We start from the raw sequence: 18,239 nt of genomic DNA, 5'->3' as shown, positions 1-18,239 counted from the left end.
GGGAAGGTAAGTAAGGGGTAGTAGGAAGGAATGTCCCGGTGAATTCTCAAAACCCATTTATCATGGATTCTATGCCAGAAGCCCTGAAATAATCGCAATCACTAGCAAACCTCTGGCAATTGCGATTGTTTTCTGCTTCATGCATCTCCACAACAAGGGGGCATGGAGGGGTGTGAATGGGGGTGGTCCAGCTTTGGGCCATGTGAACCCTGCATACTTGCTACAATTAGCGAACATTCATGCTGAATACTCGCTAATTAATTGCACAATTCTATGTCAGGTAGAACCTATTGTAGAAATAAACGCAGCTCAGCCCGGCTGCCGGATACATCAAGAGGCAGGAGCCTCGAGATGTATATGGTGGCACTGCAGTTACAGCAATCCTGTGAGTTAGTTATATTATATACAGATCCATTTCTGAATTAATTATATTTTACATATCTCACTCCCCCAATTTTTGGCTCAGTGGTTAGCACTTCAGCCTTGCAGTGCTGGGGTCCTGGGTTCAAGTCCCATCCAGGTCAACATCTGCAAAGAGTTTGTATGTTCTCTCTGTGTTTGCATGGGGGTCCTTCCCACACTCCAAAACATACTGGTAGGTTGATTAGATTGTGAGCCCCATGGGGACAGGAACTGATTTGACAAGCTCTGTGCAGCGCTGAGTAATCTGTGTGCGCTATATAAATAAAGCATTATTATTATAAGACCTTATGCAGCGTTACCCAATTAATTGATATTTAATCCCCCCTAATAAATATATATAAGCCCCCCTAATTCCTTATATATGGTGCCCCCAAATAATTATATATTGTTCTTTGATAATATTATATATTGCCTCCAAATATGATATTAATAATCATTTACAATATATAGTGTGTAAACATGTTGAAAAGGGGGATATTTTGATACATACACATCATATCTAAAATCTGAAAATAGACATATGCAATATTTTTCTGAAATCTATCCAATGTGAGCACTGAATGTAAAGCTTTCTATATTTGAAAACTTTGTAGGCAACAAGGAAAAATCCCCATTTTCAGATGGGACGAGCCTCAAGTTAACGAGATTCACATTACAACCGCCTCCGAAGAGAACAGAAAACTACTTCATCCACGCCATTGTCCCTCATTGTCACCTCACCCGCGGGGGTGAAAATACAGGGTCCTCTTTAGTATCATTGGATAGAGTTTTAAGAAATGTTTGTCACATTTTTATTTTGACCCAATGGGTGTAGTTCTCGCCATCATTTTTACCCATTTTTATTTTTGGTGACAAAAGGGTTATCTGTCAATGAAACAAACTTAAATAATGAACCAATGTAATTTTGTTACTGGGGAATCCACATCTGCAAACAAATATGGGGGTTCTTATTTAAGATTTTAAAGTTGTCCCCTGACCCACCTCAATACTGTATGCAGTGTAGCAAAACGCATAATATGCTGAAGTCACAAAGAGATACTGGTACCAGAACTTCACCAGAGCATTACACTGTCCCTGCCAAGTAACTTCATCCTGAAATGCAACCTGATAACTATTCTTTCTCAGGCAAGTGACTCGCACTCAGTCAGTCATCCAGACTATGTAAAATTCATAACTTTACGTTTTAAGTAATCTGTGATACACTAAGAGTATTGTGGGATCAGGGCAAATAGGCAGAACTTCACTCTAACCCTGGCACCTACTATTACTACCACTCCTGATGATTACACAATTTTCCTGTTCCCAACATACCAATGTTAACAACTGACAGTTCACTTACCGTAATTCCTTTTATATTTGACAGATGTTGTTTTCATTATTTATTATGGAAAACTATCGATCTATATCTCATGTAGGGTCGGCTCCAGGTTTCAGTAGGCCCCTGGGCGACAAAGCCTCAGTTGGCCCGTTTGCACATAGCGGCATTAAAAATTCAGAAACTAAAAAACAGTCCCCTGTTCCCTAAAATATTCCCTAGTTAATCATACCAAACAGCCTCCTCATGGGTATTTTACATTAAGTCCCCCTAACACCCTATTGATTCATTAGATACAGCCCCTCTCACCCCTATGGATTCTTTATATAAAGCCTTATGTGGGTCCCCCAGCAGCTCTGTGCCCTGGCACCTGCCCGGGTATGTCCAGTGCTTGCACTGGCCCATATCTCATGTCTATTGTTTTATCTATCCATCTATCTTTTCTATCAATTGCATCTATATATCTATCTGACAAGAGTGTATGCTAACACCCCCAGATGTTGCTGCCATACACAACCCACCCTAACATCTACAATTGCATCAATCATATATCTATCTATCTACATATGGATTAACTAGCTCTGTCTATATGTATCTATGTACAGATTAACATTATATTTTAAAATATATGTATTTGTCTATCTTCTATCTATGTAAAAAAACTAATGTAATAACTCATACTGACACTGTAACCCGTCTCCCATTGACTTCCATGTTAAATTATAAACATTGTAAAATCCGTTATCCACATGTTTTTTTATCAAGCGGGAAAAGTACTTCAGCCACCGTAAATATTTTTTTTTGTAAAAAAAAACAAAACAAAAATGCATGCTCAACGGATACCTGCCTAACCGACCATAAAGGATGACATAAAATGTACATTGATGTCAATGGGATTTTAATTTATTTGTTAAACCTCTATTCTTTACGGAGGTTTGAACGGTAATGTGAACTGAGCATAATCTGTGGAGAACTCATATTTTAATGGATCATAAGAAAGAATCACAATTTTGAGTCCATAGTGCCAAAAAATGATTTCCTTGAGCATATTGCTCTTGCTGAAGTCCAAGTGGATTCCTTTAAAAGGTTTTGTGGTAAAATTATGGACTTCGGCTTATATTTGGGTCAGCTTATACTTGAGTATATACGGAAATTCTTTATTTATATAGATCCTTACCATGGTATGCTCTGTAATGTCTTATTTTACTACAGTATTGCTCTGTAATGTCTTACTTTATTTATATGTGTAGAATATGATGGTGTTTTATAAATATTTATAATGTATTATTTATTACTGGTGAAAATTGATAATGATATATTTACTTGTTATTCTCTATGCACAACAGGTGGCGCAACTATTTATGGTACAATCTGATTTCTTGTTACAGCTCACATATCTAACCATATAATAAAAGAATATCAAAGCAAAACGGAAATGTTATAAAAGTAGGAAAAAGGTAGTGTTCGAACCTGCCTCGGAGAGAGGTGGCTATGAGAGTTGACAGATAGAGCCAAAGGCAAGAAGCTGGGCCTCTCAATGTGACAGGCAAACAAATTTGCACAATGACATCTATAATAGGAAATCCTGTAAAAACTTAAAGCTAGCCTAAGGGAAAATACAGACATAAAGATTTAAGATGTGGAACAAAATCACTTGCTAATAAATGTTATTGTTAACTTTATTATAAAATCAAGTCAACAGTTACTGATATTTGTCACATAAAGTGTATTAGATCTGTTTATTAGCAATGGCAATGGACATGTGGAATGTTCTGTATCACTTTATGTAATCCGTGATGTTCTTATGTGCATCAAGTGGCAGGATAGATATTCACAAGACACATTGGATAATGCAAGGGAATACTAAGAACCATAGTATTCACTATACTATACTTCAACCTAAGTGTCTGGTACACAAACTGACAAATACTAACACCAACAAATAAAATGAGTATAGTGTCCATGCTTAGACAAAGGTACGCTCATGTACTCCACTGCAGGAAGGAGTAAAATCCAAGAACAGTGTATACTGCCATGAGAAACCAAGAATGTATACCCTCCACAATTTTTTTTGTTCTCCAGGTAAAACAAAAGCCGTTTTATTGTTTTTTTTTAACAAAAATTAAGTAAAAATAGTAAATAATAGTAAAATAAGTATCTCACATATCCCTTATCCTCCCTTTCCTCAGTAAAAAAGACATTCAACACATTTGGTTTCTTTAGCAATCAGAAGATTAACCCTCTCAGTGTGTGGCAACGGGAATCGAGCTTGACCCCTTGATCACACAAACCCTAAGCTCTCAGTATCCTTTTACTTGGAAAAATGAAGCGATACCCTACTTTGGGATTCAAATCCCAACCAACCACATAGTCTATTCCTAGACTGGAAAATTACCTGAGATCTCCAGCTGACAAACTGGTTTGGTGAAATAACAGGAACTCACAGCTGAATCTTATGATGCTGGATCAACAAACGCAATGACCCTCTCACCTGGGGCCCGTGGATAACACTTAGACAGTCCCCTGCTTTCACCACTTTTTTTGTAATGCTGCTACTACTCCTCAGCCAGAACATGGCGTTAGACTTCCCCAGTGGGCCCTCCACCACCTCATCTCCTCTGCCCTCCCTGTTCTTTGAATTCTGGTTACTACTGTCATTCTATAGTGACTTTAGTTTTGTTTCTTATTGTATCATAATACAATGTTTATCTTACCCACTAGGCGATATATACAAGAAGATCAAATGGATCACCCACTGTCTTATAGTATCTGGACCTGCGAGTCCTAAACATTTGCATATTGTGTATGTTTACTCGGTTTTACTTTCTTTTGCACAATAAAGAATGATAGAAAAAGTCAAGGAGGTGAAGAGTTTAACACTGAAGTCAAGCTTTCCCAGCCTCCAGAAAGTAGGCGTTTAGATGTGGGTAGGGTAGAGCTTGACTTCAATGTTAAACTCTCCACTCTCTTGACTTTATACAACCATTTTACATCTCACTTCAAAGTTGTTTTTCTGGATGATAGCATCATACTGGGTCATGAAACAAACATGATCTGGAAGTTCTAAGCTGCTTGAAAATATTCCGGGAATAGTTAATTAGGCCAATTTGTTATGTCAGGTTTCCTCTAAGATCCCATCACAGATCTGGAGATTTGGCCCATCTGGAGAGTGAATGAGCCATTGTAACACCATTGCAATTGGGAAGCCAAAATGATCACTCCTTTGTCATGCTCATAAGTTGTGTTTAATTTTCTTGTATTGGCAATTTTGGTAAACAAACGGAACTATTGCAAATACATTCACCAATGTGGTACACTTAAAGGAGATCCACCGTCAGGAATCGACTTATTGGACAAACCATCAGCAGATTTGGTTTTCCGTATCATCTTTATGCTGTTGATACCCAACTATATAAGTATACATGTAATATCACCCCCATCTTACCGCGGAACACCAGTGACTGTCTCTCTGCCGTCTCTACAATCATGTCCTTTCTCTTCTTGAAACATAATCCTTCCAAAACTGAACTTTTTGTCTTTCCACTAAAGTCTAACCGAACTAACCTCAATTTCTCCATTTTGGTCTGTGATGTTACCATAACCCTGAGGCAGCAGTCCCCCTCTCTTGGGGTTGTGATGGACTCTGTCTGACCTCTACATAAAGATTATTATTACTTTTACACTACTTACACCTTTTATTATTTTCTAAAGCCTAAAATATATGTTTCCATACTTTCTTTTATTTTGATGCAAATTACATTCATAGACTACTGGGGCGTGGAGTAGCCTCTGAGAGCACCAGGGCCAAGGTTACCCGACATCCCCAGTAGTCTCTGCAGAGCCCTCCCTTGTGTCATTTTAGTACAAAAAGTTTTATATACCACTTATTTCACTGCCATTTCTGCTTCATATACATTTCTATAAGAGTGTCAGTCCGAATAAGCCAACTGGTCAATCTCCTCTATAAACACATTCTCATAGACACATACATATGTATAGGTATATATTTATAGAGGAGATTGACCATTTTGCTCATTCAGACTGACACTCTTATAGAAATGATAACCTTTATGCCTTATTGTTCAGTTTGAAGACATATATTCTTATAGAATTCTATCGATATTCTAAAAAAAGAGTTACAGAAAAGGAGCAACAAAGAGCAATCTAAATGTATCCTGTTAAACTGCTTTTATAGGTCATCACAGTCTGTATTTTTTCCAAATTCTGCTTTTTCCAAGATACAACTGGAAATTTATTTTTTTTTGTGGTAGGACCTTGTACTGGAAAGAAAAATTAACCCACATGAACACATATCATTTCCACACTTTTGGCCTGATCATCCCAAAGTGTGGCATGCTATAGATATGTCTAGCTATGGATATGACTCTGGGTATGTTTGACTATAGAGATGTCTGCCTATGTATATGACGATGGATAGGTCTGCTTATGGATACAACGAATACTATGGACATGTCTGACTATGTATACAACTATGAGTATGGATACCGCTGATTATGTATATGACTAGGGCTATGGATATGTCTGACCATGTATACGACTATAACTACGGATACCTCGGGCTATGTATACGACTATGACTATGGATACCTCGGACCATGTATATAACTACGGCTATGGATATGCCTGACTATGTACATGACCATGGCTATGGATATGTCTTTCTATGTATATGACTATGACTATGGATACCTCTGATTATGTATACGGCTATGACTTTGGATACATCTGACTACGTATATGGCTAGGACTATGGATACCTCTGACTATGTATACGGCTAGGACTATGGATACCTCTGACTATGTATGCAACTATGACCATGGATATGTCTGACTATATATATAACTACGGCTATGGATATGCCTGACTATGTACATGACCATGGCTATCGATGTGTCTCGCTATGGATATGACTACAAATATGGATGTGTCTGACTATGTATACTACTGTGACTATGGATATATCTGTCTATTTATACGACAATGACTATGGATACGTCTGGCTACAGATAAATCTATGACTATGTATGTGTTGATTACATGTGTGACTATGAGTATGTCCAGAACAGAGGCTCAGAGACTGTCCTGTAAAGTATTGCATTCATGTTTATCCTGTTTAGTCCTGTATCTCAATAAATATTAGAAAGTCTTTCCCCGGTTTAGGAATACACCACCTTTTCCTACTGATCTTTATCGACATCTTAAACGTTCTAAGCAAACCAAAAGGAAAAAAAAGGGGAAACAAATGTTAATACACAGGTCAATGCATGTTTTGTCTCCTCATTAACAACTGGATTTCTATACATATCGAGAATTCTCCCCCTTTTGCTCTTTTAAGCTGTTTTCTTCAACACTGGTTGTCCTTCTCTGTGATGCCTGTATGCTGTCTGTCCCCAGCTGGAAAGCCAGTCCTAAGGCAGTGACTGTCTTCACATTATAGCCCTGTCACAGGCAGTTATTGATGGGCTGCCCTGTATTGTATATTCACAGCTATTGAGAACAGGCCTAGGGAGCAGTTTTCTCCCTTTGCTTGAAAAGGAGAAAGATGCACATATTTAAAAGAGGAGAAAGAATAGACAAGGGGAGTTACGGCTGAAGTGGGATTTGTCATATATCTAATAATATTCCCAAAGGTTCCATCAGACGGGACAAGGTAGTAAAGATAAAAAAATGCTTAGTGAGTTGTTGGAAAATCGAACAGTGAGTATCCACAAACAGATGCCTAATCTGAAAGGGGCAGATGTAGAGTGTGAAGTGCAATTACACAATAAAAGGGGGTCACTGCTCCGTCTGCGGGCCTGCCATTCTCTATATTTATCTAGTCTATTTTACTTACATCACAGAATGATACTAGCGACACGAGATAACTCAGCACGGTCACCGCCGTTTTGAAACTAGTTTCACATATCCCCCTTTGCCGAAGGAAATACAAAGACTTATCTAAAATAATTAAATATTTATTACCCTAATGAGGCTTTGTTAAGTAAATAAAAGTAGGCCCGCTACTCAGCAATAGCCCTGCTGCGGGTATCTGTGCACCAATGCCTACAATTTGGTGTTGCTTTGTAAAGTATAGTAGAATGCGATGACCAAATATCATTTTTAGTTCTTACATAAAGGCAGTCCCCGGGTTATATACAAAATAGGTTCTGTAGGTTTGTTCTTAAGTTGAATTTGTATGTAAGTAAGTATCTCCAGACAGATTGTTTTGGTCTTTGTGACAACTGAATATTAAAAATGTTGGATCGTCATAAGAACCAAGATTAACAATAAAGCTTCATTACAGACACCTTTGATAACTGTTACAGCTCTTTATTGTAGTCGAAGGCTAAAGTACAGTAAATTACCAATTACCAGAGGGCCGTTTTAAGTAGGGGTCGTATGTAAGTTGAGTGTTCTTAAGTAGGGGACCGACTGTATTTGTTTTACTTCTACCATCAGTGCTGATTCCTGGCTAAAGACCTTGTATGTAACAAAGTAATAATCAAAAAGCAGTGAAAAGTTAAAATGATAGTCAAAATGTGTAAGGATCACATACAGAAAGCAGGGTGATGCGTTTTAGACTGTCACATGAAGTCCTTGCTCTGTGCATGGTATGAGTAATCACTGCATGTGACAGTCTGAAACGCGTCACCCTGATTTTTTTTATTGTGATGTACCGTATATACTCGTGTATAAGCCGAGTTTTTCAGCACAAAAAATGTGCCGAAAATCCGCAACTCGGCTTATACACGGGTCAATAGCCAGCCCAGCACTAAAAAAAACCCCAAAAAACTTATATACTCACCCTCCGGTGGCCCCAATGCGCAGCGCTGCTCCCGCGATGTCCGCGTTGCTCCCCCGATGTCAGCGCGGGTCCTCTTCTGTCTTCTATTTTCTGTCTTCCGCAGGGCACCGCCATGTTCTTCTCCCAGCCGTCGTATAGTTTGACGTCAGCAGCGGCTGCGTCATACTATGCGCTTGCAGGTCGGGAAGAACATGGCGGCACCCTGCGGAAGACAGAAGAAGATAGAAGACAGAAGAGGACCCGTGCTGACATCGGGGGAGCAGCGCGGACATCGAGGGCCACCGGAGGGTGAGTATATAAGTTTATTTTTTTTCTTAGTGCTGGGTTCGCTGTATACTAGTGGGGGCAGGCTGTATACTACACAGGGCAGGCTGGGCTGGCTATATACTAGTGGGGGCAGGCTGTATATTACATGGGGCAGGCTGGGCTGGCTGTATACTAGTGGGGACAGGCTGGGCTGGCTATATACTACTGGGGGCAGGCTGGGCTGGCTGTATACTACTGGGGGCAGGCTGGGCTGGCTGTATACTACTGGGGGCAGGCTGGGCTGGCTGTATACTACTGGGGGCAGGCTGGGCTGGCTGTATACTACTGGGGGCAGGCTGGGCTGGCTGTATACTACTGGGGGCAGGCTGGGCTGGCTGTATACTACTGGGGGCAGGCTGGGCTGGCTGTATACTACTGGGGGCAGGCTGGGCTGGCTGTATACTACTGGGGGCAGGCTGGGCTGGCTGTATACTACTGGGGGCAGGCTGGGCTGGCTGTATACTACTGGGGGCAGGCTGGGCTGGCTGTATACTACTGGCGACAGGCTGGGCTGGCTGTATACTACTGGGGGCAGGCTGGGCTGGCTGTATACTACTGGGGGCAGGCTGGGCTGGCTGTATACTACTGGGGGCAGCCTGGGCTGGCTGTATACTACTGGGGGCAGCCTGGGCTGGCTGTATACTACTGGGGGCAGCCTGGGCTGGCTGTATACTACTGGGGGCAGCCTGGGCTGGCTGTATACTACACGGGGCAGGTTGGGCTGGCTGTATACTACACGGGGCAGGCTGGTTTGGCTGTATACTACTGGGGCAGGCTGGGCTGGCTGTATACTAGTGGGGACAGGCTGGGCTGGCTATATACTACAGTGGGCAGGCTAGGCTGGCTGTATACTACTGGGGGCAGGTTGGGCTGGCTGTATACTACACGGGACAGGCTGGGATGGCTGTATACTACTGGGGCAGGTTGGGCTGGCTGTATACTACACGGGGAAGGCTGGGCTGGCTGTATACTACTGGGGGCAGGCTGGGCTGGCTGTATACTACTGGGGGCAGGCTGGGCTGGCTGTATACTACTGGGGGCAGGCTGGGCTGGCTGCCCAAAAGTCTCAAATTCTTCGGACACCCCTTCGTCAAAAATGGTGTCTGCTTGTTCCAAGATGGCGTCTGTAGAGAAATATATCTCTCACACTCCAAATTACCCAGATCTAAATCCAGCGTGCTGGAAAACCACAAGGACTTACAACTTAAAGATTGGCTACAAGATACAGGACATGCTCAGAGGTCTTGTGGCATATAGCCACAGTGATTCACAGTGGTTTCCTGGCACACAGGGAGCAAACACTTTATTAGGCAGTTCATTTTACCAAAGTCTATGGCGTAGTTAGTAGCATAGCAGGCTTCTGAATGGGGCCCCCTTCCCACTTAAAAATGTACATATTTGTATGGTCACAAATGCGAGTTACAATCACACATTTACACACTCATGAGCACACATATAGAGCATATACACACACATACAGTGCAATATACAAATGTACAGCATATATACACCCACCATACACTGTATACACATACAGCATATAGACATCATAGATACAGCATATATCCAAAAAATGCAATGAGGCAACACTCTGGTAAGTAAGAGATCTTTATTCACCCATGGCAATATAAGGTGCAACGTTTCAGCTCATCTATAAAGCCATTATCATGCTTTATGAGCTGAAACGTTGCACTTTATATTGCCTTGGGTGAATAAAGACCACCTTTATACTTACTGGAGTGCTGCCTCATCACATTTTTCGAAAATTTGACCATACAAACCAGCAGATTGGATTTGTTGGAGATGTGCACCCACTTTTTGGACTTGATCCATTATGCTCGCTGTGCTGCTCCACAACTGGACTGTTTGCTGTCATAGATACAGCATATATACAACACATATATGTTATATATATATTATGCCATAGTGCGTTGGGTAGGATGCCAGGGTCCCCTGACACTGTGGGCCCTATAGCAGCTGCTATGGCTGCTACCGCTGTAGTAACGCCCCCTAGTCATTAAGGAGAAGAAGAAAAATGGATCTTGGGGCGTTGGGCTTCCAAATAGGTGAACAGGCAACGAGGTACATGTTTATTAGCTAAAGGTGAATATTTACTATTATAATCTATGCAGAAACAAGGCTTTTCATGGTAGAGCTTACCCATTCCTCAGATTACATATGTGCATAGGACAGTTTTACCAATGTCAGATGGGCTTGTGGTGAAATTGGTGGAATGAGGGAAACCTCAGATACTGCAGTGAATAGCATTGGAGTTGGTAAGAGATATATACGGGCAGGGCAGCCTCTGTCACCCCCTTGTGCCTAACGCATGGCTTAGTTGACATCCAGATAATAATATTTAATAATAATTCTTTATTTATATAGCGCCTACAGATTACGCAGCGTTGCACAAAGCATGACAAATAAGTCCAGATAGACTTTTACTAAGAGGCAATTTGGCTTTGCTATACAGGGTGGAAGAAAGAACTATAGACGTACACAAATGATCACATTGTATCGTCCTTTAGAGGGACTAAAAGAAAATGAGTAAAGATTATACAGTTTATATTGAAAAAGTGTTTCAAATATAAACACAGTAAATGTTTAACTGACGTTCCATAAAATATACTTACATTGTATCACTGCATACAACCCCTATAGTAAAGTGAACGCTATGTAAAACAGAATAAACAATAACTATAGAAGAATAGTTTTTTCCCTATTCCCCACCCCTCCCCCAAAAATAATAAAAGTTTAATCAATAATTAAATGATTCTCAAAATCAATAAACCCAAAAAATCATTCTATAAAAGAAAATGTGTCTTATCGTGCAAAACAATCCCACATATGGCTACATTGATGGGAAATTAGATGGATTTTATAAGCTTTTTATATAATTCTCAAAAGGTAGTAAAAAACGGAAAAGAAAACTAAATGTTCTTGGTATCCCTATAGAATTACAGAAAGATTACACTTAGCTAAATTTGTCATAAAAAATGGAATAATGAGTCATAATGAAATCAAATAAATCGTGAATTTCTAGCAACAAGTCTTAATGGTTGATCACTTGTCTGGTTGCTCTACAGATGACCTCAGCTTATCCGTGCAGTCACCCAGCACCCCTGCCTTGTGTTTGATATTGGTCTTTAGTAACTCTTTTATTTTGCACTGTAAACTCTTGTAATCTGGCAGGATTACACTTCTAGAGCCTTTTATGTGTGCATTTCCAGAAGGTATGCGGATATGCATGGAAGCTGCTCATCCTCTCAAATGCTAATGAAGCACCTTTAAATCCTGGCTTCATTGTGGGTGACAATGTCAGGCTTTTGTTAACAAGCTCTTATCATCTACTCTATCCTGGTGGAACTGATAACAGTTGTTCCACTTCCTGGGACCTACCTACAGCTTTGATTTTATTTGTTATGCATTTACAGCATATTTATAATTATGATAGTAATATTATACCAGATACAGGCAGTCCCCGGGTTACATAAAGGATAGGTTCCATAGGTTTGTTCTTAAGTTGAATTTGTATGTAAGTTGAAACTGTATATTTTATAATTGTAGATCCGGACAACATTTTTTATTGCCCCAAGGATGATCAATAAAGCTTCATTACAGACACTTTACAGCTCATTATTGCAGACTATTATTGGGACTATAGTAACATCCAGAGCGCTTCACCAGAAGTCACAGTGGGGAGAGGGGTCCATCTTTAACTAGGGGCCGTCTGTAAATTGGGTGTCCTTAAGTAGGGGACCGCCTGTATTTTAGATTATCTGGATTATCTAGTAAAAAATATAACAGCACTCCGAGGCTTAGTCAAGAAAATAAAGGTGTTTATTTACCTAGTGTCCAGCAGTAGAGATGAGCGGTCCCGATGGTTAGATTAGGGTTCGGGCACCAATCCGGCAATATGAACCTGAACCTAAAAATCAGATGCACCCATCTCTTTCCAGCAGCAATGTTCCAGGTTCTAAACCTGGGGCATTTTTCAAGTTAGTTTGGTTATCCCTGAAGACCATGCTTATAGGGAGCCCACCACTATTAAAGTGCTATCCCCCTCATGTAGGGGATGATGTGTTATTTCTAGAATTCCCTTTTTTTGTGTGAAATCTCACCAAATCTTCTCCAAAGTCATGTGACATTGAACACAGAAGAGTCATATTTACCTGATATGAGTTTTCAGAGACTGCAGAGGAAGTGGTTATTTCAGACACCTCACTGTTTGTATCTTTAGAACATGGACAAAAGTTTTCAGTGTAATATTAACCTCTTCACTACTGACATACGGCTATATACCTACTATTTGCACACGCCCTGTGCAGAAAGGACATTTATAAACGTGACCAAATGTATCTCCTGAACCCTGGCACCTAGAAACATAATTTTATGTCATATTAAACAGAAAAATCTCCCCTGAACCAAAGATATCCACCCTTAGAGTTGTACTAAAAATGGATTGTGGTTCTGTGATCTACAAAACCAGATACATGTGCAGGTAAATTAAGGCTGGAATTTGATTTTTATCTGCAGCTCGTACTTCCAAATATGTCTTTATCTGCCCGTATCCCCAGTGCTGTAGTTTACAAAACCAAAAGGGAATTCCAGAAAAGAAATTTCATACCCAACCTGAGGGGAAATGTTAGTTTAATAGGGTTAAAATCTAGTGACAGTGTCCCTTTAAAGGAAAAAAAATCCCATATTAATGTATCTTAAATAGTTTTTGAAAAAGTTTTAATTGATAATTAGCGGTACAGATAAAACAGGTATACATCATCTTGAAATTGTATTAATTTACTAAAATCTCAAAAAATGGGGGTCATATATTTTAGGATTTTTTCAATTTTTTCTGTGAAAATATGCAAATAAGACTCCTAACAGACTCCTAACTGTAGACAGCGCTGTTTCGACCTGGCTGGGTCACTTCATCCTGCATTATGTCATATTCATCCCCATGTGGAGAGTCAATGGCTATAAGTCTCCACACGCTTTAACTGGCAAAGTCTTCGTAAGGAGAACTCTCTTCCTGACTCTTTTTTTTTTGCTACTTTTTAGGTACATTTGGTATATTTGCGCCTCAATATGCTACTTTTTCACTTGCCTAGCAAAGTTACTTGCACAAGAATTTTCCATTGATGCGCCCGACATATCCGGATGTGAAAATATGCAAACGTCGCAATTTTGGTGCTAATCGTGGTTAGAAAGTCGCAAATAAACACCAGTCCTGACCAGGAATAAGAAAAACTTTAGGGAAATAAGTTGTGGAAGAGTTTGAGACCTTTGTGCGACTTTTTATTAAAACCCCCAGAGACTCAGCTACCTCTAAGATAAATTAAACAAGTACAAAACCCGGAAAAAAACAAGAGAAGACAAGCACAACTGTATCCGCTAAAGATAAATGACCCCCAATGAGTTTCATGTACAGGCGGTAACCTACTTAAGAACACCCGACTTATCACAGGTGTCTTCGAATAAGCTTTGTTGTTAATTCTGGTTCTGGTCATGACAATCCAACATTTTTAAGATCCAATTGTCACAGAGACCAAAACATTTTTGGCTGGGGTTACAATGATAAAATTGTGAATTAGATTACTCACCGGTAATTCTATTTCCGTTAGTCCACCATGACGGCCCAACCTGGAGGATGCCCCTTGACCTCTGCAGGGACAGGAAGAAGAGAGGTTAAATGCTCCCCCCCTTGCATCCTCCCGCCAGTGATTACAAAATAACCATGCTGAGGAAGATACAACCAGATTTATTTAGTATGTTTGCTCCACATACAAAGGAAAATTATCTGGAAATAATAATACAAAGAAAGGAAGAAATCCAGCTGGGAGGGAAAATATATAGGCCGTCATGGTGGACTAACGGAAATAGAATTACCGGTGAGTAATCTAATTCACAATTTCCGCTTCGTCCCCCATGACGGCCCAACCTGGAGACTTACAAAATTAGTAAGCTTTTTTAGGGAGGGATTACAGCCTGTAACACCTTGCGTCCAAAAGATAGATCTTTTGACAAGTGCAAGTCCAGCCTATAATGCTTGGAGAATGTAGTGGATGAAGACCACGTTGCAGCTCTGCAAATCTGATCTAGTGACGCTCCTCTTCTTTCCGCCCAAGATGTGGACATAGCCCTGGTCGAGTGAGCTCGGATTCCTGCTGGTATCGGGCTTTTCTGTAGGTCGTAACATGAGGCAATTGCCAGTCTCAGCCATCTTGCAATAGTCGCCTTCGACGCCTTCCTCCCCTTATTTTTCCCATCCAAAGAACTCCATTCGCGTTCTCTTGCCGAAGAAGGGTTCTCACAGAAGGAGGGTAGGATAATCTCCTGATTCCTATGAAAGTCGGAAACCACCTTGGGAACAAAATTTGGATCCAACATCAACACAATTCTATCATCTAGAATTTTCATGTAGGGTTCCCTAATCGATATAGCCTGAAGTTCACCTAACCTTCTAGCAGAAGTGATGGCTATCAGGAAAACTGTCTTAAGTGTCAGGTTTTTAACACTGGAGGAATCAATAGGTTCAAATGGTTCCTTCATTAAGGCATTCAAAACTAGAGTTAAGTCCCATGCTGATGATTTTTTAACAGTCTGAGGCTTTAACCTAGAGGCAGCTTTAATAAATCTTTTGACCCACCTGTGCTCGATGAGAGGCTGGTCGAAGAAGGCACTAAGCGCCGACACCTGGACCTTCAGGGTGCTGGTAGACAAACCCAACTCCAAACCCTTTTGAAGAAATTCAAGCACCTGCAAAATATTAAGGTTAGCTTGGGAAGGTGGACTGTCCTTACAGAAGGAACAGAACCTCTTCCATATCTTATGATAGATGGCAAAGGTGACTGGTTTTCTACTTGCCTTCAGGGTCTTGATGACTTCAGATGAGAGTCCCTGAGAGCTTAAGAAGCTGGATTCAGGATCCAGGCAGACAGCTGTAATTTCCCTGGGTTTGGATGATGGATTGGACCCTGATGTAGTAGGTCCTCTGATAGCGGAAGAATGACTGGATTCTCTGGTGACATCTTCTTCAAGAGTGGGTACCAGCTTTTCTTCGGCCAGTTCGGGCAGATGAAGATGGCTCTGGTATTTTCCTGAAATATTTTCCTCAGGACCCTGGCGATCAGGGGAATTGGGGGGAAGGCGTAGACTAGTGGAATGTCCCAGGGGTGAGAGAAGGCGTCCAGCCGTTCCCTGTTCTCCCCTTTTTCCAGAGAAAAATAATGCAGGCATTTGGTATTCTCCCTTGTTGCGAACAAGTCCACTAGAGGATAACCCCACAAAGATGTTAGCCGCTGGAAGATCTCCTCCTTGAGGCTCCACTCGTTTGGTAGGATCTTTCTTCTGCTTAGAAAGTCCGCCCTTGAATTCTCCGTGCCTTTTAGATGAGTGGCAGATATTGACAGAGTGTGTTGTTCTGCCCACAAAAATATTTTCCGAGCTAGGGTACTCAGGAGAGGAGACCTGGTTCCTCCTTGTCTTTTTATGTAGGAGACCGTAGTTGTATTGTCTGATAGAATTAGGAGGTGTTGGTGGGCAAGAAGAGGAGTGTTCGCGCTGAGTGCTTCCCATACTGCTTGCAACTCTCGGAAATTTGAGGACCTTCTTGTAATCTCCTCTGTCCAGGTACCCTGGGAAATTTGCTGAGGCATCACTGCCCCCCAGCCCCTCTGGCTCGCGTCTGTCTGGATTGGGATGTAAGGGCTGTTTGACCAGAAGATCCCTTTCCTCAGATTTCCGTCTTCCAACCACCATAGCAGGTCCTCCTTGACGGCAGGTGGGATTGGGATTTTCCTGTCCAGATCCTCCTGTTTTCTGTTCCAGGATCTTAAGATCCATCCCTGGAGTATTCTGGAATGGGCCTGACACCAGGCTACCGAGGAGATGCAGGCTGTTAGAGAGCCCAGAATCTTCATAGCTTCTCTGATAGAGATCACTGATTTTCTCCTGAACCTTGTTATCAGATCCTTGATGTGGTCTCCCTTGTCCTGTGGAAGGAACGACATTTGGTAAACTGAGTTCAGGTTTACACCCAGGAATTTCCTCACAGTAGCTGGGGAAAGTTCTGACTTCTGGTAGTTTACTATCCATCCCAGTCTTTTTAAGGTTTCTAGGGTGAGATCTCTGGAGAAGAGTAAGCTCCCCCTGTCTTGGCCAACAATGAGTAGGTCGTCTAGGTACGGGACGATCAGTACGTCCTGTAGTCTGAGAGACGCCACCACCTCTGCCATCACCTTTGTAAAGGTCCTTGGTGCAGATGATATTCCAAAGGGGAGTGCACAGAATTGAAAGTGTAGTGTAGCACCCTCTGGAGACAAGACAGAAAACCTTAAAAACCTTTGTGAGAAATGGTGTATAGGGATGTGATAATATGCATCCTTTAAGTCTATAGTGCACATTAATGCATCTTGGTGAATAATGTGTGTGGCTGATCTTACCGACTCCATCCTGAATTTCCGGTAGACGATAAACTCGTTGAGACCTCTCAGGTTGATGATTAGTCGGTTTGTGCCGTTCGGTTTCTTTACCAAAAAAAGAGAAGAGTAAAAACCGGATTTCTCTTGATCCTGTGGAACAGGTATAATCACTCCAGAAGACAAAAGAGAAGTTACTTCTTGCCATATTAAACTGTGGGATGTAAGTGACATGGAAGGTGAAGGTGGCATATATTTCGTAGGGGAAGTCTGAGGAATTCGATGTTGTAACCATGCAGTAATATATCTAAGACCCAGGGATTTGAAGTGACCTTTGTCCATTCTCCTCTGAATCTTAGCAACCTTCCCCCTACTATGGCATCATTGTTTCTTGTTTCTATTAGGGTCTGTTGGGGTGGAGAACAGAAACCCTCTCCCTTTACCTCCTTTCGGGTAGCTCCAGCGTCCCCTTTTCCCTTTATCCTTGTAGGAATCCCTTTTGAAGTCTCGAAAGGGCTGCTTCTTGGGTATCGATCTCTCAGGAAAGCCCTTTTTCTTATCTGATGCTCTCTCAAGTATAGCATCCAACTCTGGGCCAAACACAAACTCCCCTGAGAAGGGAAGACTGCACAGTTTTGCCTTGGATCTGATGTCCCCGTTCCACTGTTTTAGCCACAGCGCCCGTCGGGTAGAGTTAGTAAGTGCTCCCTCCTTTGAAGCGAAACGAATTCCCTCGGCAGCAGAATCTGCGAGGAAGGCTGTAGCAGATTTCAGCAAAGGAAAGTTCTCCAAGATTGTTGATCTCGGAGTCCCTTCCTTGATGTGGGATTCCAACTCATTCAGCCAGTACAGCAAGTTCCTTGCGACTGAGGTGGAAGCCAAGTTAGTTTTCAGACTGAGCATGGAGGTCTCCCAGGCCTTTCTCAACAGGGAGTCAGACTTCCTGTCCATAGGGTCCTTTAATTGGGCCGC

General features: G+C 41.5%; 1 protein-coding gene and 1 long non-coding RNA gene across 2 annotated transcripts in view; both read right to left on the bottom strand.

Moving 5' to 3' along the window:
- Positions 1 to 18,239, bottom strand: part of LOC140064584 (uncharacterized) — a 44,887-nt gene that overhangs the window by 3,663 nt on the left and 22,985 nt on the right. The window lies entirely within an intron of this gene.
- On the bottom strand, positions 14,925 to 17,526 carry LOC140064579 (uncharacterized). The gene is made up of 2 exons (XM_072111625.1): positions 15,497 to 17,526; positions 14,925 to 15,210 (listed from the first exon to the last, which is right to left on the bottom strand). Exons 1-2 carry the CDS (start codon positions 17,473 to 17,475, stop codon positions 15,063 to 15,065), a joined length of 2,127 nt encoding a protein of 708 aa, XP_071967726.1. The 5' UTR covers positions 17,476 to 17,526; the 3' UTR covers positions 14,925 to 15,062.

Source organism: Engystomops pustulosus, chromosome 6 (assembly GCF_040894005.1).
Source record: "Engystomops pustulosus chromosome 6, aEngPut4.maternal, whole genome shotgun sequence".
Lineage (NCBI taxonomy): Eukaryota > Metazoa > Chordata > Amphibia > Anura > Leptodactylidae > Engystomops > Engystomops pustulosus.
The sequence above is the reverse complement of the archived record's forward strand: the minus strand, read 5'-3'. Positions and strand labels throughout refer to the sequence as shown.

Bases quoted from the DNA above. Each gene is read 5' to 3' on its own strand.
- LOC140064579 (XM_072111625.1), bottom strand. From the start codon at position 17,475: ATGGCAAGAAGTAACTTCTCTTTTGTCTTCTGGAGTGATTATACCTGT. The intron at 15,211-15,496 runs GTGGGTCAAAAG...TTTGTTCCCAAG, and splicing joins CAGCCTCTCATCGAGCACAG to GTGGTTTCCGACTTTCATAG.